Source organism: Delphinapterus leucas, chromosome 18 (genome assembly GCF_059928025.1).
Source record: "Delphinapterus leucas isolate spDelLeu-1000000601 "Yukka" chromosome 18, BTC_Dleu_Yukka2, whole genome shotgun sequence".
NCBI lineage: Eukaryota > Metazoa > Chordata > Mammalia > Artiodactyla > Monodontidae > Delphinapterus > Delphinapterus leucas.
The window spans coordinates 1,020,680-1,047,453 of NC_143146.1; the positions used below are offsets into that span (position 1 = coordinate 1,020,680).

The 26,774-nt window shown below is 51.8% G+C and overlaps 1 protein-coding gene across 3 annotated transcripts in view; it reads right to left on the bottom strand.

Moving 5' to 3' along the window:
- Positions 1 to 875: 875 nt before the first annotated feature.
- The window catches only part of SLC9D1 (solute carrier family 9 member D1), a 31,223-nt gene continuing 5,324 nt past the window's right edge, over positions 876 to 26,774 (bottom strand). For 2 of the 3 annotated variants that reach the window (XM_089899318.1, XM_022576689.2), the window contains 12 exons: positions 23,476 to 23,998; positions 21,273 to 21,452; positions 19,553 to 19,744; positions 18,375 to 18,503; positions 14,712 to 14,804; positions 11,218 to 11,404; positions 11,020 to 11,137; positions 5,775 to 5,970; positions 3,005 to 3,155; positions 2,324 to 2,403; positions 1,474 to 1,623; positions 876 to 1,288 (listed from right to left, as the gene is read on the bottom strand). In XM_089899318.1, the coding sequence (XP_089755444.1) occupies positions 1,175 to 1,288; positions 1,474 to 1,623; positions 2,324 to 2,403; positions 3,005 to 3,155; positions 5,775 to 5,970; positions 11,020 to 11,137; positions 11,218 to 11,404; positions 14,712 to 14,804; positions 18,375 to 18,503; positions 19,553 to 19,744; positions 21,273 to 21,452; positions 23,476 to 23,919 (2,034 nt within the window). In that variant the 5' untranslated portion in view covers positions 23,920 to 23,998 and the 3' untranslated portion in view covers positions 876 to 1,174. The remainder of the gene's footprint in view (positions 1,289 to 1,473; positions 1,624 to 2,323; positions 2,404 to 3,004; positions 3,156 to 5,774; positions 5,971 to 11,019; positions 11,138 to 11,217; positions 11,405 to 14,711; positions 14,805 to 18,374; positions 18,504 to 19,552; positions 19,745 to 21,272; positions 21,453 to 23,475; positions 23,999 to 26,774) is intronic. The other variant, XM_089899319.1, reaches the window with a different exon arrangement.

The following is a 26,774-nucleotide window of genomic DNA, read 5'->3' on the forward strand; positions in this document are numbered from 1 at the left end:
TGTAATCACACCTAACATCTCTGTCCCTCTACACCAAGTGTTCTGGACAAATCATTGGGCTCTTAAAGGCAGTATTTATAGGAAAACTCAACTTAGGTACCCCTTAGGGAAATGTGTGTAAGGATCAGATCTTCAGCTGTGTGGTTTTCTAAAATGGGGCACACTTTGGCCACAGCTGTGGCTGTCTTGCCAGAGCTGGGAGACAAGGAGGCTGTTGTAATTGCTGACCCCCCTGTGAGCATGTGAGACTGGATAATATATGGAATGCAAAAAAAAAAAAAAATCATCAAAAGTAAAAAAAAAAAAAGGGCACATAATCACCAACACACTTTTAGAATTCAGAGTCAGAACTCAGCCTATACAAATAGCTCTGCATTCATTTAGTCTCTATAAAAGTGAGGTAATAGGTGACACACCTTAATTTTCTTTTTCTTTTGTTTTTTTTGGCCACACCATGCTGCAAGCGGGATCTTAGTTCCCTGACCAGGAATCGAACCTCCACCCCCTGCAGGGGAAGCATGGAGTCTTAACCACTGGACCGCCAGGGAAGCTCCCGCCCACCTTTTTTTTGCATCTTAATTTTAAAATCTGACAAAGATTAGTTCAACATAAAAATCTAATTAAAAAAACAGGTTTTCAATAAATTTCAATTAATTATACTGATCATAAATGATTTTTATTAAGGAATGCATAGTCTTGTGATTCAAACCCAAATATTTTAAAAGAATGATTTACCTGATAAAAACTGACATGAAAGTATTGTTTAAAATTGTAATAAAAAGCAAAAGACATTTAGAAGAACTTGCCTCATTTTAGAAAACATAGACTTTAAGGATTAAAAGTAACTTTCCAAACACATTGTGAGAATTAAAAGCTCACGTCACAGAAACGTTTAATAACAAACATCGACCAACAGTTTACAAGTTGTACAATAAATAAAAAAGCCTCCTAGTTTTTCTCCTTACCAAAAAAACATGAACTGATGAAATAACAATAGAAAGTTGACATTAATTTCTGAAGAAAAGGCACATCCAGGCAAAGGAGTCAAGGCGATTTGTAAAACGCAGAGTTACATGTACACGGTGCATAATCACTGCGCGCAGAGGCAGGCTCCGGGAGACTCTGAGGTCCGGGAATGCGGTGCCAGCTCTGGCCAGTCACCTGGCCGCGGTCCTCAGAGGCTGGACCTTCTCTCGGGCCGCGGCGCACACCTGGCGACAGCCGCTCGCCAAAGCAGCGGGGCCAGGAGGAGGCTGAGCGTGGTCACACTCAGGATGAGGAGGTACACCTGCCAGGGGCGGGGCATCAGCTCGGCCGGGGGCGTGTCTCCACATCACGGTGTGCGAGCCTCTGGTGCCTGGCCTGGACGAGGGCACCCCCTTCCCCAAGAGGCCCCGGGGACTGGGGCACCCCCCCCCACCCCAGCCCTACTCCCCCTAACAACCCCGCTCCACCAGCCGGGCAGAGACTCACCTCCCGAGAGATGATACGTGCTCTGCGCGCCCGGCTCCCCAGGACCAGAGAGAACTCGCTGACCTGGGCCAGCCCCGCGGCCACGATCCACTTGACATACTGGCTGGTCTTGGGCAGCAACAGAGACAGGACCAGGGCTGCCAGGGCGAACTGGCAGAGCGGCAGGTCACGCTCTGCCAGGCCGGGCCCGGAGCACCGCCCGCAGGAAGCAGGGCGGGTCCGGGGTGGGGGGGGGGGAGGCCGCCCCAGCACCGCGTGGGAGGACGCACGGAGACACCCCAGGGAAAACCAAGGCCCTCCCGCCAAGCGAGTATCGTGCAGCGTTCAGAATGGAAACTTTGTTTTCAACGCAACGTAAGGAAAGCGCGGAGGAAAGCAGCCTGCGGCGGGCAGTGCAGTTTAGCCGCCATCGGGGCACCGCCCCTTCTCATCCGCAAAGCCAGTGGCCACTACCCAGGCCACGCCCACTCCCAGAATCCCACGCTGACATGGGCACCTCAACAATTTGTAGTCACAGAGATCAGACAAGTGGAAAGTGGCAAAATAGTTCTCAGTGGCCGTTAAAATGTACGTTTGAGTCACCAGAGCCGGGTTTGCGGTTCTTTAGACTCACTTAGAAGTCAAATTACAGAGCAAGGGTGTCACTGGAGGATCCAGAGAGCGGTTTCTCCAGTCCCAGCTTCTGAAACCCCCATTTTCAACACAAACTCTGAGACGAAGGGCCATCCCGATCCAAGAAGCCCCAGCTGCCGGGCTGCGCTGGGCGGGGGGTACACACAGGCAGGAAGGGAGGCACGTGGTGTGACAGGTGAAAGCAAAGGCAGGGTGGACTCGCAAGCAGGGGCCCTACCTTCATGGCCACCACCGAGAGCGTGAGGGCCAGCAGCACGGCGAGCTCGCGCAGCACGAAGGTGGGGAACACGTGAAGCCCTGGGGGATGGGCACGGGTGATCGTCTGGGCTGGGCGGCCGGCCTCCCTGCCGCCCCTACATCCACAGGCTCCTCCACCAGGACAGGAAGGGGCAGGGTGTCTCCCACCCACTCCACCCCGAGACCCCGAGCAGAGGGCCGGGTGACTCGGTGCTCCCCGCCCTGTTTCCACGGGCTTCAGAACCTGCCTCTCGAGGCACCCAGAGTCTCTGGGGCTCTTGGACCCACCGAGCAGTGCAGGGTGTGAGCGAGAGGCCAGATGGCCGTGCTGTGACCGCGAGCGGGACCGCCCCCCTCCACGGGGACATTCCCAGGGCAGCAGCCTCGACACACTAGTTTGATTTTTTGTATTAAAATTAGAATTTCTTCCTGCACTTGATATGGATGTGCTGAAGTGGGCCCGCCACTCTGCTGAGCGGTGGACCCTCAGGACCACCAGTCAGGAGCCGCCGTCCCTCAGCTCAAACCTTCCCTCCTTCTAAGGGAGAGTCCCTCAGACCCTAGCCGCCATGGGGACTGTTTCTGCAGCACAAGCTAAGTAGAAACACGTGTGAGCAGATGAGACCCAGTGGGAGCGTCACCCCTGGAGGAGGAGGGTCACCTATGGACGCGAAGAACACGATGGCCAGGAAGTCGCGGACGGGCTCCACACAGGACACAACCTCCTCAGCGACCACGTGGCCCTGGGAGGACACCAGGGCTCCGGCCAGGAAGCAGCCCAGCTCCATAGACACGTCCAGGAGCTCGGTGACCTGAGGGGAGGAGGACACAGGTCACGCCAGGTGCACCCGCCAGCGACTCTGCTGAGGACACACGAGAGGGCCTCTCGGACGCGGCGGGATGTCCCCATAAAACTGCGACAAGCCAGCTTCCCTGGCCCCACCCAGGCCCCTGCGGTGTCCCAGGAGAACCCTGCAGAAGGCACGGCAGGGGACGTCAGCTCACTGACCACGAGCGAGGGGAAACAGTCATACAGCAGTTGCAACCATCGTTCGTGTAGACTGCTGCGGACGTTTTGAGTGGGACTATTTTCCAAGATCTAAGAATTTGTGACACACTTTCTTTACCCTGAATCAATAAACAGCCCGACTCCCCTGGCATTAAACACGTGGCACACAAAACTATTCCCCCACCCCCACCCTGGCCAGCGCCTAGAGGAAGGAAGCGGACATGGCGTTTAACTCGGGGAGGTAAATCCAGTGACGAGAGCGGCAAAGACAGACAGACGATGTTCCAGGAAGCCCTGCTGACGACCGTGTCAGAGCCCATCAGATGCCTGGGAGCGGCTCCGACACAGCGCTCGCTGCCGCCACACACACATGACACACGCTGGGTAGCGCGGACACGGACGCAGGGAACCAAGGGCGCCTAGCATTACGGGAAGAGTCACAGAACTCCCTGTGCCTGGAAGCCGACCAGCCGAACCCATCCCCGTGACCCAGGAGACCACAACCAGACAGCCTGCGGAGAGGGGGCCGGGCTGGCCGCCCGCCCACCTGGAGACAGCAGGGCGTATGGGCCACCCATGCTCGGCCACGCGGCTTCTGTGCTGTGACCTTCGACTTCGACTTCACGGGGGTGAGGAGACGCTCGTGGAGAACAGGTCCTGACCACGGCCATCCACCCCGCGCTAACTCGCCTCCCGTGGATGGCAGGTCTCAGTGAGAAAAGAAAGCAGTGTGTTTCCAGAGGACAACACACAGCATCTCCGTGACCTGGAGCCGGAAAACACATGTCACGCAGGACCCTGAAGTGCTGCCCTTAAAGAACGATCACGGCACCACACTACAATTAGGAGCTTCCATTCAAAAACACGTCGTCAAGAGAGTGAAAGGCAAGTCACAAACTGCAAGATATTAGCAAAACTGTATCTGAAAAGGAATACTATTCAGCCGTGGAAAGGAATGAAGCACTGACACGGGCTACAGCTTGGGGTCAGCCTCTGAAACGTGCTGGTCGGGGAGAAGGGCACAGCCACCTGGGGAAACCAGCCGCGGTCACGCAGGCCCACACGGCCCGGGCCTAGACCCGCACGTCCAGCCTCATTCCCACGGCCCGGAACGTCTAAGTACAGACGGCGCGAGTGAGCGGCGGCCTCGGGCGCTAGACGCCTTCCCCAGCTCCTGGCACCCGCAGCAGGTGCTCCGGAGACACGGGCTGCAGAGCGAGGCGGCTTCGGCTCAAGTGCCGCTGGGTGGCAGCACGGAGCGCCGGGTCGGAGCGCTCTGCTGGGTGTCATTCCAGAGAGCACACTCCAGATGGGGTGGAGCAACGCACAAAACCGAAGTCGGTCACGTACGTGAACGGCTCTGAGCAAAAGCAAACCTGTCTTCTCCCAAGATTACGAGACACTAGCAGGCAACGCAGCTGTGTAAGGAAGTTCTTTTCCTCAGTGTCCTCTATAGGATTAAACTTTTCTCTTGACCTAACTGTAGGCTCACGTGCAGTTCTACGAAGTCATCCAGAGACCCCGGTACCTTCCCCCGGGCTCCCCCACGGCAGCATCTTCCGAGGTCACAGCACGAGTCCCGTGGATGTGACACCGTGGAGCCACGTGGGCCGCCCGTGACCTCCGGGGTCCTCCCCGCCGCCCTCCCTCCTCAGCACCCGGCCAGCGGCCTTCCCCCATCTCTGATCTGTCTTCACGAACTGCACGGAAGCGGAGTGACACAGCTCCTGACCTTGGGGACTGGCTTTTCGAGTCAGCACAGCTCTCCAGCGACTCACGGACCCACGGTTCAAAGCTGGGTGGCCGCCCTGGCGTGGAGGGCCGTGGCTGGCTGAACTATGCGCCTGAGGAAGGCCATCTGGGCGGTCTGGGCCGATGGGAGCACAGCTGTTGTCACGCTCACACGTCAGTTTCCACGTGAACACGGGTCTTCACTTCTCCGGCGCACGTCGAGGGGCGCAGCTCTTCCGTGCAGGTGATGCCCCCAGAGCTGGGACTGTTTACGGGGTCTCCGGCCCCTCCCCTGCTCTCCCATGAGAAGCCTGTCCCTTAACTGGGACGGCCGCCTCCAAAACAAGCCTCTATGGTGAGCTTTTCACGTTACAGAGAAAGAAGTTATGCTGCTCACTAGCTTGTTCTCATCAAACAGAACAAAAAGTCATTTTAAACTGTGATTCTTGCTTCGGATGCAAAGCGTCTAAGACACACTCGCACGGTTTCACACTCACAAACACCATCCCAGCAGAGAGCCTAGAGCGCGGGCAGAAGTGCCAGGCAGCACGACTGTGCACGGATAAAAACACCCACAAGTGTCTCACGTATGCCAACTGTTAGTAAAATGAAAGAAAAAGGACCGATCACAAGCTCTCGGTGAACAGGGGATAAGTCAGGCGATGTAAGTGGCGGGCATTTGGGGCCTTACCGTCAGCATGAGGAAGGTGAAAGCGGAGATTCCCAGGATGAGGACCTCCTTGTTCCCCTTGCTCTCCACGTGCAGCCTCCGGCAGTACGGTCCCACGAGGTAGGTCCTCACGACAAGACAGAAGAGGAGAACCGCAGCAAGCGAGAAGAGGACCTGCCCGACCAGGCCCAGGACCCGCAGGATCTCCATGGCGACGCTGGGAAAGAGAGGGAGACGCCTGATTCTCCTCAGAATACGCTCAAGTCCAACGAAATGACCTTTCATTCCTTTTTAACATTACAAAATAAATGACCCAAATCGCAGACATTTTCATTTCTAAATGTTAGAATAAAATCCATCAAACATTAACCTCAGAAATTAAGTTACTTAAATCGAATATAGAAGCTGAATTGTGTTGCAATTAATACTTTGGAGTAAGTACATTTTATAGGATGTAATGACTCGTGACTGACAGCTTATGTGTCTCCAGCAATGACAGAGGATAAAAGTCCTCACCAGGAATTAACCCCCATTTGAAATTCTTCATAAGGCAACAGTCGCTCTGTAACACAACACTGCAGGCTCCCCACCAAAGCGTGACTGGGGGATGCCAGCGACTTTCAGAAAAGCCTTCCCTCATCCCAAGCCAGAACTCTGAATTTTCTGCTACTTAGTCATGGAGAAAAGGCTTCTGCACGAAGCCCTTTTTAGAATATGCTACTCAGATCTCAATTTATTGTTAAGATCTCAACCTAATGACCTTCACAAGATAGGCATTATTGTGCATCTGTTGTGTTCATGGTAACATACACAGTTTTTAACCCCAGTTCCCCATCACATTTAGGAAACCCTTCAGTCCAAAATTCCGGTTTAAGAGCTCTTGATGGAAGAATATAAATCAGGTGGTGAGAGGACTCGCCCCTGCAGCCAGGCTTAGACCAGCAGCCCAGACACGTCCCAGGTGTGTGATGCCTCAGGGCGTCAGAGCAGAGCCTCTGTGAACACCCACAGCTAAGGCTCAGGAGGACAGCCCAAGGGAGAAGGCGGGGTCTGTGGCCTCGGCAGGAAGAGAAACCTGCGCGAAGTCCCAGCCAGGCCCCCAGAGCCCAGCAGCTGACGCCGAACTCCTCACCCACCGCACGCGGCGGGGCTCCACCGCCCGCAACCCGGACCCGGGCCTCAGGGCCGGCACCGGGCGCCCCTTCCCCAGCTGCCCTCTTCCCCCTGTACCCCAGTGACCCCTGACTCATCCCATTCAGTTGGCTGCAGAGGCCAAAGCAACACGTGGGGATGCGGTCTGACGTCCGCGACCCGAGGGCTGGGGCCACGTCTCCTGGGCTGGACCCGGGAATGGGTCGTCCAGGCTTAGCCACACTGGGGGCGGCCTGTGGGGGAGCTCGTGCGCCATCCACATCCACCCTTGACAGACGGCCCTGCCCAACAGGGAGAGGCGCCCCCGGACTTCCTTCCATGGGGGGCAGGGGCCGGGGTGCTCTCTCACCCGCTTGTTGCTGAGTTAGCCGCTCTCAGCGCTCACCTATCTGTTAACTGCGTTAGTCTCATTTTTCTCATTGATTTGTAGATCTTCATGAAATGAGAAACTTAACCCTCTGTCTTAAAATCAACTATACTTCGATTTTAAACAATAAGACAGAACGTGTACACATGTCTCTTTCCCATTTGTCTTTGGCCTGCTTACCTAATGTGTTCCTGTACATGTATGTGCACGTATACGTGTGTGCACACATGTATGTGTGCAGGTCTGTGTGTGTGTATCCATGCGTGTGCGTGGGTGGATGTGTGTTTGTGTGTATACAGACATGTGCGTGTATTTAAACATTCAAAGTATGAAACTTCAGTGACACTGATCGCATTTCTTGTCCTTTATGGCTTCTGGAATTTGTGTTCTGCTTGAACATCTTCAATATTTAGTAATACATTCATCCATACTTTCTTCTAGAACTTTCATGGTTTTGCAAGATTTTAATCCTAGTAAAATTTGCATTACTTTATTTTTTTATCATAGTCCCCGTGTTCTGTCCTTTACCTGTGAAATATTTGGAGGGAAGAAGATAGCTCTTTCCTTTAGGAAAGATCAAGACGAGTTCTGAATAAAGCTGAATTAACAGGCAAAGCTTATATTAACATTACTATTGATTTTATTTAATATTTTTTACTATAAATTTTCCCTGGTTATCAAAATTGGAAAAGAGGTTCTCCCAAATTATACAGAAAAGTAAATAAACAGTAAAATCACCATAATCTACTCCTCTACTGGACACTCTGTAATACACATTTCTAGCCCCCATCTTCTCCTTTACACAGTTAAAATAATATTGTATGTAATTTTTAACAGCTTTATTGACACGTGTCTCATTTCACACAATTCACCCGTTTAAAGTATACAATTCAACAGCTTCTAGTCACAGAGCTGTGCCACTACCACAGTCTCAGAACGTATTTCATCCCCGAGAGAGAGCCTGCACCCCTTTACACTCACTCCCCAACCCCAGCCCCCAGCACCACCAACCTGCTGTCTCCATGGATCTGCCTGTTCTGGACATTTCATATAAACAGAATCGTTTGTGGGAACCATGGTGTGGGCTTTGGCGTCTGTCCTCAGGGCTCATCCGCGCTGTAGTGTGTGTCAGCGCGTCATTCTTTTACGGCTGAATAACATTTCCCTGTATGTTTTATTCACCTGTCCATTAGCTAATGGACATTTGAGTTGTTTCCACGTCTTAGCTGTCACGACTAATGCTGCCATGAACATTCACGCACAAGTTTTTTTTATTGTGGTAAAATATTCGTAACATAAAATTTACCACCTTCCCCATTAGTGTGTAACTCATGGCACGAGGGGCATTCACGTGGCTGTGCTGCCTTCGCCCCCCAAAGGTGACACCTGTGGACAGGTGTTCCCTTTCCTGTAGGGTACGCACCCTGGAGCAGAGGAGCTGAGTCACGTGGCAGCTCCATGTTTCTCCTTCTGAGAAATACTATATGTGGTCTTGACTCTTTTTTACAACCTAACACAATGCAGGGCACTTTTCCACGTCATTAAAATTCTCGGTAAACATGGCTACTCATGACAAAACGGGAATTAAGTCAACAGGACCAGTACCAGTACTGGATGAAATTTTAAATTAGGAAGATAAAAAGAAAAGCTTTCCAAGTCTTCTGCCTGAGCCGTACCTGTCTACCTGGCAGGGGGCCTGGTTCCCAGGTGATACCCGTAGTTCCCAGGAGGCCCGGACACTCTTGGCCGCGGTTCGGATTCTGCCTGGGAAAGGGGGTTCCCGCCTCTCCCGGGAAGGACTTACTGCACATCCCAAACAGAACTCAATGACTTTCAGCTGAAGTTGCAAATCCTTTTTCTGCCTAAATGTTTGTTCAGTTACTTACCCTGAAAATCCATAGCCAGAAGGACTAATGCGACAAAGGTCGCTTTTCTGACAGTTAAAGACCTTTGGATCAAAGAAAAATGACAGACAAAGGGCCTTCCTGACCAACGGCCTTTAACAGCTGCACATACGAGGGGCGTGTCAAGTGCCTGACGAGTCTCTCCTGTTGACAGCCAGCACACTGTCCAGGTTCCACCTTGTTCCCATCCTACAGGTGAGAACACAGCCCACAGGGCTGGCAAATGGAGAGCTGGGGCTCCAAGGTGGCCACACACCAGGGCCGGAGCCTTCACCTCTGGGAATCTCAGTTAAAAACCATTCCCTCCTTCTACTTTCCCTGCCAGGCTGAGCTTCCTGAGAGCGGAGAAGAGATCTTGATCACTTTGGATTGCTGAAACTTATTACAATATCTGGCAAAAAGCAAATACTAACAATACAAAACGCTTCCACCCCGCCGGTCAGCAATGAGGCAGGCTGTCCACGCTCCCCAGACGGGGCTCAGCAGGAAGATGAACACACACCCACCCTCAACCACGCCTCAACATGGGGCTGCTGGCTTTAAAAAATAATGAAAGGATCCAGAGACTCATGTTATCAGATATAAAGTGTCCAGGATATGACTGGAAATCACTCAGCACACCAAGAATCAGGAAAACCACAACCTGAATGAGACTCCAACATCGAGGCCAGTCATCATTAGGGTTATCTGACAAAGATTTTAAAGAAGCCGCATCGTAAAAATGATTCAACAGCACTTAAAAAATTCTCTTGAAACAAATGAAAAAATAGAAAATCTCAGCAAGAAACAGAAGTTATAAGAAGAAGAATCAAATGGAAATTATACAACTAAACAGTACAATAACCCGAGCAAAAATCTTGCTGGATGGGCTGAATAGTAGAGAGGTGACAGAGGATGGGGCCAGTGGACATGAGGACAAACGGACAGAATTTACCCAGTCTGAACAACAGGCAGAAAACAGACCGAAAATGAAGTGTCTCAGAGCCCCGTGGGACAACAGAAGAGCCACGTGTGCATCACTGGGGTCCCAGGAGGAGGGGGCAAGCGGGACTGAAAAAAAACACCTGAGGAAACAATGGCCGAAATTCCTAAACTAGGAATAGACAAGAGACATAGAGCTACAGCTTCGAGAAGATGAACGAACGCCATACAGAACAAACCCAAAGGTATCACGGGCCGGAGGTGTGTGTCCCCCCAGAGTCATCTGGAGGTGGGGCCGGTGCTGGGACTAATGGCCTTTATAAGAGAGACCGGAGGGCTCTGCAGCCTCTCCACCTCCCCTACCGTGGAGACACAGGAGAAGACAGCTGCCTGAGAGGGCACCAGCACCCTAATCTCCGGCGCCCAGCCCCCGGGACTAAACGTCTGCTGTGTAAGCTGCCGCATCTGTGGTGCCTGCTGTAGACTAAGACCCCAAGACAGCGTAATTAAAGTTCTGAAAACTAAAGGAAAAGTCTTGAAAGCAGCCGGAGAGGAGCCGTGCGTTACTTGTGGAGAAACACAGATCTGAACGACAGCCGGTTTCTCACTGAAGCCGTCGGAGGCCAGGGAGAAGCAGCACAGCATTGCCAGGCACTGGAAGGAAGAAACGTCTGCTGCGGACCAACGCCCGGTGGCCACGTCCTCCAGCGGGAAGGGAGATAAGACTCTCAGATGAGGAAACCGAGAGAACCTGCCATCGGCAGCAGACTAACCATGAAAGAATGACCAGAGCCCTCCAACAGAAAGGAAACAGCAGAAGAAACCTTGTACTTGAGAAGGAAAGGAAGGTCGGTATTTCGATAAACAAATGATCTGAAGCCAGAAAAACAGACCGTGAACTGAAGTACAGCAGCAACCCTACCTGGCGTGCGCGCCGGCTCCCGCCTGGATGAGCGTGGGCAGGACAGCCATGAACAGTCCCAGCTGCACGTCCTGCGTCACCAGCATCCCCAGCAGCACCGCGCCGTAGTCGATGTCGCCTGCTTGGGGAAAAGTCACTAAGAGCGTGTGGACTCAAGTCGGTTAACCTTGGCACACGTCAGAACGCGCAGCCACCTACCTTCCTTGTCACTGCGAGCGCTGCCCACAAGGAACTTGGACACCAGGGGTGTGCTTGACAAGGAGAGGCAGGTGGAGATAAAGACGCTCTGGGTGGGTCTGATCTGTAGAAGGTGGCCCCACAGCAAGCCAAAGGCCACCATGAGCAGAGTCATGTAGCAGGGCCCCTGCAGGGAGATCTTCCACACCTGGGAGAGAGCACAGGGGCGTGCCACACCTCAGTGCCCGCGGCCCCAGAGAGCGCGTGCACGCCTGCCCCGGAACCGGCCGGCCCCGCAGCAAACACACCAGCGCAACACCACGAAAAGCGGGGGCGGTCACACGCAGTCACCGAGCGCTGGATGTGGTTAGGGACGAAGCACGCCCTCCACACTCCCCGCGTCGTGCACCGCCATCCTCAGAACACAGCTGGAGCTGGGGACCCCCTCTGCGCCCTCTTCCCGTGGAAACGGGACACACCTGAGCGGCCCAGGTGATACACGAATAAACGACAGTCGAGGGCGCGAGCATCCTCGGTGACAAGGCCCGGGAAGGATCTCGCAGACTCGGGCGTCTCTGAACTGTCTCTAATCAGGCCTCTAGGAGATTTCACAGAAGACTGAGAGGGGCCTGCCAGCAACTGCCGATACTGCAAAACCCCGCCAAGTAACCTCCCACCGTGACAGGGTCACACGGGTACCCCACAAGGCAGGAGAGCCACCGGTACCTCAGGGTGCGCTAAAGCTGTCAGTCACTTATCGCTGAGAAATGAAAGCAAAATAAACGTGGACTTACTAGCGTAGTTATCAATGGATATAAACTTTCTGCACACCGAGCCCATGGGCCTGCCTACGAAGGGGCGGGATGTGCTCCAGGTGCAGGTCAAGGGTCAGGGCCGCCAGGCGGGGAGCAGCCAGGTTCGGTGGCGCTCAGGGACATCGGAGCTAGGGGACATTAGAGACCCCAGCTCGCCCCAGACCCAAAGGCACCCAATAGGGGCCGGTCCCCGCCCAAGCCCCTGCCCTGACTTACGACACACACCTGCTCCCACGAGCCCTGACCCAGGCTGCATCCCCCGGCGCAAAATCCCCAAAGCATCACAAAAACGTATCACACTGATGCGGGCTCACAAACATCATGGTGAATGACGTTACTTCCTTACTTAACCCTGAACACCACAGTGCTGGGGAAGACAGCTGAGAGACTCTGGACCCAGAGGACACCTGAATCTTTCCAACCCCTCACAGCCCAGATGAGGACGCGCCGGCTGAGATGGCTGCACCCGGGACGCAGGGGGACCAGACGCTGCCCCTCCGCACTCCTAACCGCAAGGTAACACCGCTGCTTGCTGTGAACGTCTGAACGCACGTGAACACCGAGGGGTCCAGGCTGAGCTTTCACAGGGCTGCCTGGGAAGACCCTCCCGCTCCCGGGAGACCCCACAGGTCCTCGCCAGGCCCCTCTGGCCCAGCCACAACACACACCTCAACGGAATTAACAGGAAGAATTTGGCCACTTCCCTTAGGACCAAGAGAAGTGGCCAATTTTCTTTATAGTTTGGATTCAGAAATTAACACATGGAGGTGATTGTGCCCGAAGGATGAAAAAGATACCAGAGTACCAGGAGAAAACCCTGAACTGACTCAGGACACTGTATGAGGAGGAAAACTGACAGGAAGTGAGTCGTCAGTGGATGGACAAATGGAGCTTTAATAGAAAAAAAGGGGGAGGGACTTCCCTGGTGGCGCAGTGGTTAGGAATCCACCTGCCACTGCAGGGGACGCAGGTTCGAGCCCTGGTCTGGGAAGATCCCACATGCCGCAGAGCAACTAAGCCCGTGCGCCACAACTACTGAGCCTGCGCTCTAGAGCCCGCAAGCCACAACTACTGAGCCCGCGTGCCACAACTACTGAGCCCACGTGCCACAACTACTGAGCCTGCGCTCTAGAGCCCACAAGCCACAACTACTGAGCCCGCGTGCCACAACTACTGAAGCCCACGCACCTACGGCAAGTGTTCCGCAACAAGAGAAGCCATCGCAATGAGAAGCCTGCGCACCACAACAGAGTAGCCCCTGCTCGCCGCAACTAGAGAAAGCCCGCGCGCAGCAACAGAGACCCGACAAGGCCAAAAATAAAAATAAGTAAATTTATTAAAAAACAAAAAGAAAGAAAAAAGGAGGAACTGGGGAGAGGGGTGGGCAGGGCCGGGCACAGCTGCTCCCTGACGGCAGCGCAGGCTCAGGCCGAGCTTACTTCCCTTCCTGCAGGAAGCATGCTGGTGGTCAGAGAGGACTTGGAGAGCAGCATCCACGGGTGTCTGGCGCATTATTTCCTGGGCTCCTGGGCTCCTCCTGTGTCGCCGCAGTCACACTATGCGCTCACTTTGTCTTCGCAGGTTCAGCATTAACATTGTTTTCTTTGTCACTGCACATTCTTACAATACTTCTAGTGGCTACATAACAGACCATCCAACAGCTACATCCCAGCTTAACCTTAGACACTCAGGCTGCTTTGGATCTTTCATAAAATGCTACAATGAGGAGCTGAGTACCTTTTAGGGGCTAATTTTAAAAACAAAAACCAAAACTTGGGCTTGACTCTTCCCTTTGCCTGGAAACCCAGGAGCAGAACCACAGATGAAGGACGTGAACCTGGCAAGGCTCTCGAATCCAACTGCCAGACTGCTCCCCAGAAGGGGCACGAGCTGCCACTCTCATCAACCTGGTGTGAGGGCGCCCAGTGGCCACCCGCAAAGTCACTGAGACCCCTGCTGGCTCGACACCAGTGTCCTAGTTAAGTTGGTGGGCAAGACGGGGCCTGGATGGAGCTGCCCCTTCCTGTAACCAGCAGCTTCCCCGTCATTTCCCACACACCCCCCATCTGCTTTCTCATCAGCTTTTTCCTCTTCTGTGAGCTGTCTGTTCAAACAAAGTAGCTTTTCATGAATTCACTTCCAACCTAACTCCGTTTCCATTCTCGAATATTCCGGCTTTCAAAGTAATCATTCTAAAAGTCAACAAATTTAGGAGGAACTCTTGCTTCCACTACTTTAACATTTATTCATACATATGGTCCTAAATACTATTAACCTTTCAGATATTTTCATCTTACAGTGACACAGCAATAATCAAAATTTGCCACTTATTTAGGAAAACGAGGAGTTTTTCCCCAGAGTAACACACTGAACATTCCACCCCTATGATATTTCGGCCTCTACCAGTGTTGGACCCTCTTGGAAGGACTCAAAAATCAGTAAGTTTGAACACAGCACTTCTCAGACCTGGTTTGGAATTAGCCACTGAAAGCTAATTCCATTTATTCACTGAATTTTCACTCCTTTTTTTAAACATTTTATCTTCTGGAGTTTATGTTCCAGAAATAACATCAAACTACAACACCAAATTCTACTCTAAACAGATCCAATCTGCTGGGCAAGTCTCCAACGAACGTGGACGGTGGTTGCAGGGCACGTAATCTCAGTGGGGCAACGACACAAGTACAATGGTGGACTCACCTTTCTCAGCTTCTCTGGGGAAAATTCTAAGCCAACGAGGAAGAGAGTAAAGAACACGCCAAATTCTCCCAACGTCTCCACCTGCACAACTGACTGAAAAACAAGAAAGCTTTAAAACCGTAAGACTTAACGTATTTAAGATATCACGTGTACTTCACAGAACCATCTTGTCCTAACATACTCAGTGGGACTCCATCAAAAAGCCCAGTATTTAAAACAACAAACAAACAACGATCTGAATTTCCTCTATATCTGAGATACTCTGAACTTCCTGATGGTAGTGCCTTTTTTCCTTTTTCTTGATTAGCCGGAGGAATAATTTTATTTATTTTCTACGAAATAGCTCATGAATTCACCCGCTTTCAAGTTCATTAATTTCCACTGGTACTTCCATTACTTCCTTCCATTAGCTTCCTTTGGGGACGGAGAGGCATTAAACCTGAGTTTAACACGTAACTAACAGGAGTGCTTTACTTTCATTGGGTCTGGGTGAGACTGAGTGTGGGATTTTCTCCTGGACCCCATCTGGCCATCCCCCACAGGTCCTGACGTACAGTGCCCCTCATTTGCTATTTACCATCAACATTCAGGCACTACAGTAGACAGTGTTGTTCATACCAGTACATTTGGTACTACTTATATTATTTACAATTGAGGTTTGCATTATGGCCACTAACTTTTTGATTTTTTCAACGTTCCCTGAACACATGAAAATAAGAGTCCAGGCCTTCGTGTGTCGGTGTGCCACCCAGGCCCCACCGTGCCCCTCCTCTGTCTGCTGGCTGTGGACACCACTGATTTGCCCTCTTTCTATCAGCACATGTCCTCCTTTCACGCTCAACCTTTTAGTCACTTTATTTTTACTCAATCTCGTTTGTTGTACTTTTTTTCCTGACACCATCTGCAAACCTATATCTTTTCATAAAGAAGTTTATTCCACATATATTTGCTATAAAACAACATATTTGCTCTCAACCCTTTTATGTCTTCTGCTTTTTATGCTTCCTTACTGCTACTATTTTTTTTTCCCTTTTGAAACTTAGGCTGCAACCTGACTTCAAAGTAACATACTTAAACCTATATTTCTTGACTTAGAAAATGAAAGCCTGTTAACTCCCTACTAGAAAAGATAAATACTGAAGTACAATTATATAATTAGACTCTCTCCATTAACCACTCCCACTTTCAGCTAGTATGATCTTGCATTTTTAATTTGGTAATTTTATCTTGGTATTTTTGTTCGTTTGTTTGGGGTTTTGTTTTTGCTTTTTGTTTTTGGCCACACCATGTGGCATGCAGATCTAGTTCCCCGACCAGGGATGGAACCTGGGCCCCCTGCATTGGGAGCGCAGAGTCGTAACCACTGGACCGCCAGGGAAGTCCTGATCTTGGTATTTTTATCTACTGTAATTATATTATTTTTCCATGGTATAGGTAATTTATTAAGAAATACAATATTCATAGTATCCAGTTGGATCTATTACCTAGTTATTTAGCCTTAATTCTTTGCTTATGAGCTATCTTTGCTGTTAAGTAAAAAGGAAAAGGAAGATACATTTGTGTTTTCCAGTGTTTGCAAATGTTCTGGAAAGGGAGGGATGGGACAAGGTCAGGCAAAGATTTTTCACCTACAGCTTTTTACACTGTTTCAATCACATAAAGACTACCTATTTAAAAAGCTGAGAGAAAACCGTAATTGAAAAAGAGTCACGTACCACAATGTTCATTTCAGCACTATTTACAATAGACAGGACACGGAAGCAACCTAAGTGTCCATCGACAGATGAATGGATAAAGAAGATGTGGCACATATATACAATGGAAAATTACTCAGCCATAAAAAGAAATGAAATTGAGTTATTTGTAGTGAGATGGATGGACCTAGAGTCTGTCATACAGAGTGAGGTAAGTCAGAAAGAGAAAAACAAATACCATATGCTAACACATATATATGGAATCTAAAAAAGAATGGTTCTGAAGAACCTAGGGGCAGGAGAGGAATAAAGACGCAGACGTAGAGAATGGACGTGAGGACACGGGGAGGGGGAAGGGTAAGCTGGGACGAAGTGAGAGGGTGGCATGGACATATATACACTACCAAACGTAAAATAGATAGCTAGTGGGAAGCAGGCACATAGCACAGGGAGATCAGCTCAGTGCTTTGTGACCACCTAGAGGGGTGGGAAAGGGAGGGTGGGAGGGAGACACAAGAGGGAAGAGATATGGGGATATATGTGTACGTATAGCTGATTCACTTTGTTATACAGCAGCAACTAACACACCATTTTAAAGCAATTATACTCCAATAAAGATGTTAAAAAAAAAAAAAAGTTGAATTAAAACCAGGCTTCCCAGAGGCCACCCTGCTGGGTGGCGGCTACACTCATCTCCTCACCAAGGTCCAGGCTCTCAGTCTGCAGCATCCAGGTACTTCTCACCTGGCAACACAGTCTGCTGTGAGGATCAGTCAGCGTGAAGGCCGCCTTGACCCCCCGCGTGTTGTCCAGTGGGGGGATCCCTCAGGACCCTCCAGACCCGGTGCGGGTGGGCTAAGCCGAGGAGGGGATGAGGCTGCAGGTGGAGCCCCCGCTTCACCGACTCCCGTTCTACCCAAAGGGAAGCATCAGGCAGGGCGGGGCACACCGTGGCCCCTTCCCACACCCTGCGCTGCAGGTTCCTCTGGGGTGGGACCAGGACACCTCTACATGGCATTCTCTTTCCCTTTGTCCACATTGCATTTTCTTTTCAAGGACCCAGCTTGAAGCCCACAAGGCTTGGGACTCTTTCCTCACGGTCAAAAGCGCCACCAACACAGGACAATGCTCCCCTCAATCTGCTCAGCAAACAGCCTTCAGCAAGAGCAGCCTCAACACCCACATCCTCCCGGGCCTCCAGACACCCACAGCCAGGCTGGGTCACTGCTCACTACTTTACCAGCATCTCAGTGTGTTAAGCGTGGTTTTTGGTTTTTTGGTTTTTTTAATTTTTATTTATTTTCTCGCTGCATTGGGTCTTCGTCGCTGTGCACGGGCTTTCTCTAGTTGCAGCGAGCAGGGGCTACTCTTCGTTGCAGTGCGCGGGCTCCTCATTGCGGTGGCTTCTCTTGTTGCGGAGCACGGGCTCTAGGTGCGCAGACTTCAGTAGATGCGGCACGTGGGCTCAGTAGTTGTGGCACGCGGGCTCAGCAGTCGTGGCACACGGGCTCAGTAGTCGTGGCTCGCGGGCTCTGGAGCGCAGGCTCAGTAGTTGTGGCACGTGGGCTTAGTCGCTCCGCAGCACGCAGGATCTTCCCAGACCAGGGCTCGAACCCGTGTCCCCTGCCTTGGCAGGCGGATTCTTAACCACTGCACCACCAGGGAAGTCCCAAGCATGTTTTAAAAATACATTTAATCCAGGATTTTTAGTTCCTTTCAGTGTCCGAATAATCCAGTCCATAATATTACTGCAAACAGAATCTTTAAAACTAATATAATTTTAAAGACACGAAGAGGATCATTTGTCTGGTCAAGCTGCTCATTCATTAATGAACAAAATGACTTTCTTACACTTTAGAGATTCTTCAGTTAACTTTAAAAGACATCTTCTTTGATGTGATTTATAAGAAACTGCTGTCTTCATTAATTCAAGTTCAACAGACACGAAACAGCTCAGTTTTGTTCTTACCTTAATACTGTTGAGTCCAGAGGGCCCCAGAAGCACGCCACAGACGATGTAACCAAACATGGTCGGCAGTCCTATCGCTGTACAGAGCCAGCCGCATGGTAAGGACAACATCCCTATGGTGACGATGTCCTAACAGAAGGATAAACAGACAAAAAACACACACGTAAGATAACAGGCAGCAAGAGAAAGGAGAAGGTAGGGTGGGACGGTACCCTGGCCTCACTGAGGGGGCAGAAAGGCAAGTGCGGGAGCCAAGGGAGGCTTCTGGGAGCAGGTGAGGCTCGCTCCTCAGCGTCTAACGATTACAGCGATGTGTCTGTCTCGCGTGGACCCCGTGACAGTCCTCTGAGAACTGTGAGTACGAGGACTACTCTCAGGGCTCGAGTCCGGGAGCCCTTCCCCACTGTGCTCCCACGGCACGAAGACGACCTAACCTTCAGGGTATGAACCGGTCCAGAAGAGACTCGTGGACGGTGCTAAGGCTGCTGGCCCGAGGGTGGCGAGGAACGGGGTACTCACGTGGCCTCAAGATGCCGCCCCAGAAGCTACGCTACATACAAAAGGGAAGGGGGGCAACTGCGCAGTGGAGAGACCCTGCCCCTCGCCAAGGGCACGAAGTCGTGCTCTCAGACTCAGCCCCTCCCAGTCCCCACGTGGTCAAAACCAAGGAAGGCCACACACGTGCTGTCTTTTACCTCTCGATTCGAGACAGCAGTTCAGGGATCAGCCCCTCACGCGGGACAAGCCCGTGGGGACCACTTATCTACCTGCCCCTCGGCTGTCTGTCCTGGCAGCACCTCGAAGACTGAGCTCTTTGCCTCGGTCTCTTCTCCTGAATGGATCCCAGCGTCAGGGAGTTTAGCTGGAGACCCAGCGACTGATGTGGACCCTGCACAGGCTGCACTCCATCACTCTCACACCTGTCACTCACACGGTCCAAGTCCAAACAGTGATCCCGAACCACAACCCTGTCGACCTCAAGTCTAAAGAATTCCACGTCCTCCCACTAGACCGGCTCCCTCCAAGGGTGCAGGTGTGCACCTCAGGCCGCCCCCCACGTCGACACAGGCCACAGGTGAAACCACAGCCAAGCCCTCTCTGCCCCTTGAGAAGGAGCTACTTTAGCGAAGTCAACTTTTAGGCAGCGGACGTGGGTGCCAGGCGGAGGCGCGGGCTACCTTTATGAGGTGGGGGTCTGCCCGCGGGATGGTGGCGTCCCTGGGCTTGGTCAGGATGTACTGGTTATTCTGGGAGTCGATGAGCATGCTCAGGCCCAGGTCCTCCTCGACCTCCCGGTTCGTGAGGTTCTGCTTGGAGCTGGCCTCGTCCTCTTCCACCCGCAGAACTGCCTCAAAGTTGACCCCTCTGACCTGTAACAGCGACAGTGTTCTGTCACTACAACCAATTAGACGTGTTTAAGTTCAAGGTCAAATGTTAGAGTAAGTCCCACACAGAAGAACGACAGGAACGTCCTCAGCATTCTGTCAAGTGTGACCGAAGACCAATAAATTAGAAAATTTGAAAAAGCCTTTCAATTGAAAAGTGATTTAAGGATGGAAGTGTTCAGGATTTCTATTACTTCCAAACACCTACTCTACCTGATTCAGGGCGTGGCGCTGTGATCTGTAACAAGAAACACATATTTGGTCTTAGACCCCTTTCCTGCCCACAGCCCCCAAACCCGCAGGACTTCCTGAGTGATAAAGAGCGATGCAAACATCTTGTCCTATATTGGGTCTTTTGGCCTCGGTTCCCGAATCGCTCCAGAGCAGCAGAGGTGAAAGGAGTGTGCTGTCCTTCATAATAAGCCCCTTGCGACCTCACCTGCCCTTGGGTGAGTGAGGGGTGGTGGAGAGCCCCCGGGTACCCACGGGAGGGGCCGGTCACCAGAGGAGCTGGCCACGTGATGAGGGCTGAACTCGCAGCTCCACCACGGCCTCTGGGAGGGCAGAGGGGCTGAAGGCCGAGTTTGTCAGGAGCCTAAATAACGAAGCCTCCGTGAAGACCCTTCAGGCACGAGCTTCCGAGAGCTTCCAGGCTGCTGAACGTGTGGAGGTGTTTGGGGGAGGCGGCCGGGCCCGGAGCGGGCAGGGGAGCAGCCACCGTCCCCCACGCCCTGCCCCTGTACCTCTTCCATCTGAGCTGTGTCCTTCGAGCCAATCTGCCAACCTAGCAAACAGACTGAGCTCTGTGGGCAGCACAGCAAACGCCGGAGGAAGGGGCGGTTGGCATTTGGAGTGGGGGCCGTCTTGGGCTGGGCCTGTCCCCACGGGGTCCGCACCAGCCCCACGGGGACAGTGCCAGGCTGAACTGAACCACGGGAGGACCGGGGGAAGGCCAGTGTGGAAGAGCCCGGAGCCGCGGAGGGCAGAGTGCCTGGTGAGCGGGGTAAAAGCAAGGACACTCTTCCCCAGGCGCACGGCCCTCACACACCCAGAGCCTCCCCCGCCCCGGGGTCACTGCGGGCCCCACTCCCCTTCCCTCTCCAGCCTTGCTCTGGTTTGCTGTCATTACCTAACCCTTTCCTGAGTCCGTCCCAGGACTCACTCTGACATGCTGCTTGGGACCCAAAGGTGGTTTCCTGTAAGGAGCGAGCCTCTCCCTGGGCAGATCTGCACCGAAATGTGGCCATCCAGGGCCAGCTTCCTGAGACTGGAGCCAAGGCCGGGGAGACAGACGAGCTGCTGGGCGCGGGGCAGTCGGGGGGGTGGGGACGCTGACCAAACACAGGGCCGGGCGGGAAGCAGAGGAAACGGGGCACGTCTTCAGGGCCACACAAGTGCTTTAGCGTCATCTTCGTTTTCAGCCTGCGCTACCATACACCCACAAACAGTTCCAAGTGCACGTCCTCTCAGTGGCTCGGCAGGTGGAGGGGACCTTGCTGTGGACGCTACTCACCGACCTATTGTCGTCGAAAGCGCGTTCCTCCGTCTCCTTCTCCAGACGGTCTGCCGCCTTCCTCACGTCCTCAAGAATCTCGTCCAGGAGGGATAAACTTTTGTTCCGATGCTGCATGCTTTTAAGAACTTCAACCTGATGTTTTTCTGCTGCCAGAAGTTCCACATATTCCGTCTCTTCCTATTCATTCGTAAGAAATGAAGGGTGGTGTTTATTACGAAGGAAACCTGGATGACCTGCCCGCTGCGAACACGGCAGGGGAGGCCGGGTGCCCCAGGGTGCTGCAAACCCTGCAGGAAGGCTACTTACACACACACGGATGTAACACACCAGCGTAAAGAGACGCTGAAGGTCCTCTCTTCACATGAAAACCACCCGCCGACCCTGATGCGGTTCCAGCCACTGTGCCGACTGCGTGCGAAGCCTGGCTGTGGTACCTGATTATTTAGCTAGACGTTTCTAAGCGGAACGCAGTCGCATTCCAAGTTACCAAGGGGAGGTGTTCCAGGAGAATCTGACAGCACTACTTACCTGCACAGTGATGGGTGGTGCTGGGAACAGAGTTTATTTAACACGTGTATGGCACACAACCATACTCAAGCTCAAGGGATCTCAAATCAAATCCCTCTACTTGCTCACGTTTGAGGCGGAGTGGGCACCGAGCGGAGGGCGGCCCCAGGCACAGGCTCGGCCGTTTCGTGGCCTCTACTCAGCGCCTGGACCGCCTCAGAACCGTGAGGCCAGAACCAGCAGAGAGCAGGCGGGTGGGGTCAGTGCCGCTCAAACTCACGTTTGTTCTCTGCTCTACCATTAAACTACCGCAAACCGACACCCCTGCGACTCCCTCTTTAACGCCAAGGAGTTTAATGTCCCACCCGTGCGAAGGACCTGGTGAGGCGGTGATCCTGCTGGGAGGGGGCGGTCTGTTTCCAACAACAGGCAGGACGCCCGAGTCCAGGGGGCTACTTACCCCATCACCATATTCCTACCCAACTACCACACTTGGGCAAAACAAAGTTTAATAATTTGTATCTTCTTTACTTTTTAAGCTGTATAATATTGCCATAGCCTTTCCATGAAGACGAAATGACACTTCGTACATTTAAAGTGCCTGGCACAGAACAGATGGCTTAAATGACAGCTTTAAAGTGTTATATAACTATCACATCTGATGTAATAATAGTTTCTTCTCATCATTTTAAAAGTATCCTTCAGGGTAGGGCTTCCCTGGTGGCGCAGTGGTTGAGAGTCCGCCTGCCAATGCAGGGAACACGGGTTCGTGTCCCAGTCTGGGAAGATCCCACATGCCGCGGAGCGGCTGGGCCCGTGAGCCATGGCCGCTGAGCCTGCGTGTCCGGAGCCTGTGCTCCGCAACGAGAGAGGCCACAGCAGTGAGAGGCCCGCGTACCACAAAAAAAAAAAAAAAAAAAAAGTATCCTTCAGGGGCTTCCCTGGTGGCGCAGTGGTTAAGAATCTACCTGCCAATGCAGGAGACACAGGTTCGAGCCCTGGTCCGGGAAGATCCCACATACCGCGGAGCAACTAAGCCCGTGCACCACAGCTACTGAGGCTGTGCTCTAGAGCCGGCAAGCCACAACTACTGAGCCCACACACCGCATCTACTAAAGCCTGTGCACCTAGAGCCCGTGCTTCACAACAAGAGAAGCCACTGCAACGAGAAGCCCGCACACCGCAACAAAGAGTAGCCCCAGCTCGCCGCAACTAGAGAAAGCCCGTGCGCAGCAACAAAGACCCAACGCAGCCAAAAAACAAAAAAATTTATTTAAAAAATAATAAAAATTGAAAAATAAAAGTATCCTTCATCAAAATCCTTAATTCAAATGTATACATTTGTTTAAAACTACCTTTAATATTTTTCTTTTCAGTATGTGGGCCTTGAAGAAAGTCAGCCTTCACACTAAAAGTAATTCTTATCAGAAGCTCAAAACCCTGACGGCAATTACAATGGGCTTATTTCCACGTCAGTTCACTGGGGGAACATGAGTAACTCTTTTCAATACCCAGGGATCTCCACCATGGAGAAAGCATGAGAGACCCCTAGAAGTGCTCAAATGTGGCTCTGCTAAGTGACTGTGCAAAGGGACCGGCTCTCCTGCACCTGCTGGGTCAGATCGGAGGCCCTGGGCGGCTCCCACCTGCCGAGCCCCCTCCGCTGGCGCACCCCGCCCCGCCCTGGACCCACCTTGATGGCTGCCTTCCGCAGGGCCTCCAGGCGCTGCCTGCTGCTCTCCTTCACGTTGGCCACGTCCCTGTAGTCACCCTGCAGGGCTCTCTGGAGTCCATGGACGGCCTGGAAGACTGAGTTTTCACTTTCATTCAGCTCTTTCTGGAAAATCTCAAACATGTGCACCTGAAACAGCTTCTCTTCATCCGAAAGGCTGGCGTCTTTTTCCACTGCTCTGACTGCACTTTTCAGTTTGTTAAGAACCACAGCCTTTTGGCGAAGAAGCCCGGAGAGCTTTCTGCAACCGTCCAGGACCCACTGTCTCCTCTGGGTGACGGCTGCCCCTTGGCGCCGGTGCAACTCGATGGCGTGTCTCACCGCTTCTTCGTGCTCCGCGCCGCTGGCCAGCAGGTGAAGGAACGGGAGCCACACCCACAGGTGGCTTTTCCCCAGCACCTTCATGATCCGATTTTAGGGACAGGGCAAGGCAGTCCAAAGACTCCTGCTAAATCGGGCTTGCATTTGAGATACACATTTTCAGCTGAAAAAGAGATTTATTGACACACATAGTTGAACGATGACTCACTGCTGTTGAGACTAAAGTTTTAAATAATTACTAAAAACTATCACTTTTCCGAGGAAGATGTTATGTTTCGTAGAACAACATCTGCACTACCCGCTGCACTTAGGTTACAGTCAATCCCGAATGTAAAGTGTACCACGCCTGATGAAGGGCTGAGATTAAGGACCACACCCGAAGTCAAAAGCAACCTTTTAAAAACTCAGCCTCATATATCTACTAAATCGACCACGTACAAAAGACAAAAACCAATTCCATTTAATACGGTCCACATATCAAAGGCCAGGAAACACCACCTGCTTCCCCCATCACAGATGAGGGGCCCTGGAACCAGGTCCGAGGGGCTGGGAAATGGAGCCGAACTGCTATGAGCTGGCTGGGCCGTACCGTGTGCTTTCCTGAGTCACCTGGAATTCCGTCAGATTTCCAATGTCAGGCTACCTTTACGTGCTAACAAGATGTCAAGGAGAGAAAAAAAATCACAAACTACAACAGACACTTTCTATCGTGCAGATTCAGGCTCCTCCTCTTCTCCCTTAAGGAAGACTTCAAGCAGCGCCTGTGAGCTCATCCTGGCAGCGGGGCGCAGACAGGACCCCGGCCCCAGTAGCCGGGGAGCTGCAGCTGTGTCGCCCAGAGGAGGGCTGATCCAGGCGCAGATGGAGGCCGGGTCAGCAGGGTCACCAAGAAAGAATGACCTCGGAGGCAGGAAGATAGAGAACAAAGACGGAAGAGGTGACAAATGCAGGAGAGCCCAGTAAGACGCAGCCTGAAATACACCCACTGAGCCTGGCAACTAGGCCCAAGTCCTTATGCCAAAAAGAAAACGAAACAAAACAAAACCCACCGTTTCCAAGGAATCATGTTATTCTAGAATATATATATTTTCATTTCACTGGTAATCCCAATTCTAATGAGTTTAATGTGGTTTCCCAGGTAAAGTAGATTAGCACTTCTAGAGATAGAATGCTGACCAAACCAAGGAATGACAGCCAACAGAAAGTGGACACCGACAGAGCTTACAGAGACACACACGGGAGCGCAGCAAAGAGCCACGGCCGGTGGTCTGGGGGGCCGACTGCTCCATGCACCTCAGCAGCCCCTGCAGAGGCAACCGCTGAGGGCAGGAGAGCCACGGTGCTCAGAATGACAACCAGAAGTCACCCGTTAAAGACTGCACGCCGGCTCACTATTCTGGGTAAACAGTCAGGAAACTGTCCGATTTCAATACTTGTTTAGATACTCTGGGTCCCAGCATCTCCCAGAGGATCCACGGATGCAGGACGGCGCGCTCCTAATGAGGTGGGATAATCGAATAGGGCTGTCTGAGTTACTGAGTTCACTGGCACAGTTTTAATACAACCTTAAGTAAACGTTACCACCTTAAGCAAACAAACCACTGATCAATCACACAGACAGCGGCAATATCACTGATCTGTTATTTTATTGGCTCAGTTGCTAAGCTCCTACTGTTTCAAGGGAAAGAAAGAATTCAAGCGCTACTTCAGACGTGCACACATTTAGTATTCTTCAGAACCAAGACACAAATTTCAGGTGCTTTGTTAACTGCACAGACCTAGACATGCACATTTTCTCCAAAAGATCTCAGAAAGTGATTCTTCTACAGATTTCAAACTTCAGGAAAATAAACTGAGGCACAGCTGGTATGTAACACCCCTCTGTCCATCTCGGGCCCCTCCCTCAGACAAGTTCCTGAAGTTAGCTAACCCTTTCCCCAAAACACCGAAGACAGCTATTCACTTTTATGAAAAACCCCTGAGAATTTTAGTTGTAGTCATACTAATATTTCCACTGAAAAGAGCTTTTACCATGAACATGAAGTGATTTACAGACCTTAAGATATGAACCACTCCTTTTTCATAAACATCTCATTTTACCTTCAAACTCGGCTACCAAATCCTACAGACTACCAAACTGTAACATGTTTTTTTTCAGTAAATAGTGTTATTTTGTTATTGTTATTCTTAATTATAAAAAAAAGACACTCTGGATTTGTTGTGGTTTTATAATGAATTCTTAAAATTTCCACATCTTGAACGACTGACGCAGTAACCCGGGCGACCTCAAGGCCAAGGAGAGCCTGCCATGCTCACGCATGATGCCACTTACACAACTTCTTTTCTTTCTTCTTCTTTTTTTTGGCCACAAGGCTTGTGGGATCTCAGTTCCCAGACCAGGGACTGAACCTGGGCCCTGGCAGTGAGAGTCTGGAATCCTAACCACTAGGCCACCAGGAACTCCCTACACAACTTTCTTAAAATGACAAACTGCAGAGACGGGGAAGGGACAGTGGGGGTCAGGGCCCAGGGAAGGGGGAGGCGACGGCTGTGGACGTAACAAGGCAGCAGGAGGAACCCTGTGGGGTGGACGTGTTCTGTGCCCTGACAGTGGTGGTGGCCACACGCGTGTGCACGTGACAGAATCACACAGATCTACACACACACACACGAGTGCGTGCATGTGCCCTGGTGCACCCGGATCGGGCAGCGGGCTGTATCTCTCCCAGCTCCTGCTTATGATAGCTTTGCAAGAGCTCCCACTGGGGATACTGGGTGAAGGGTCTATAGGATTTCTCTGTATTTTCTGAATTTATCTAATTCTTTTTTTTAATTATTGGAGTATAACTGCTTTACAATGTTGTGTTACTTTGTGCTGCACAGTGAAGTGAATCAGCTATATGTTTACCTATATCCCCCCTACCTTGGACGTCCCTCCC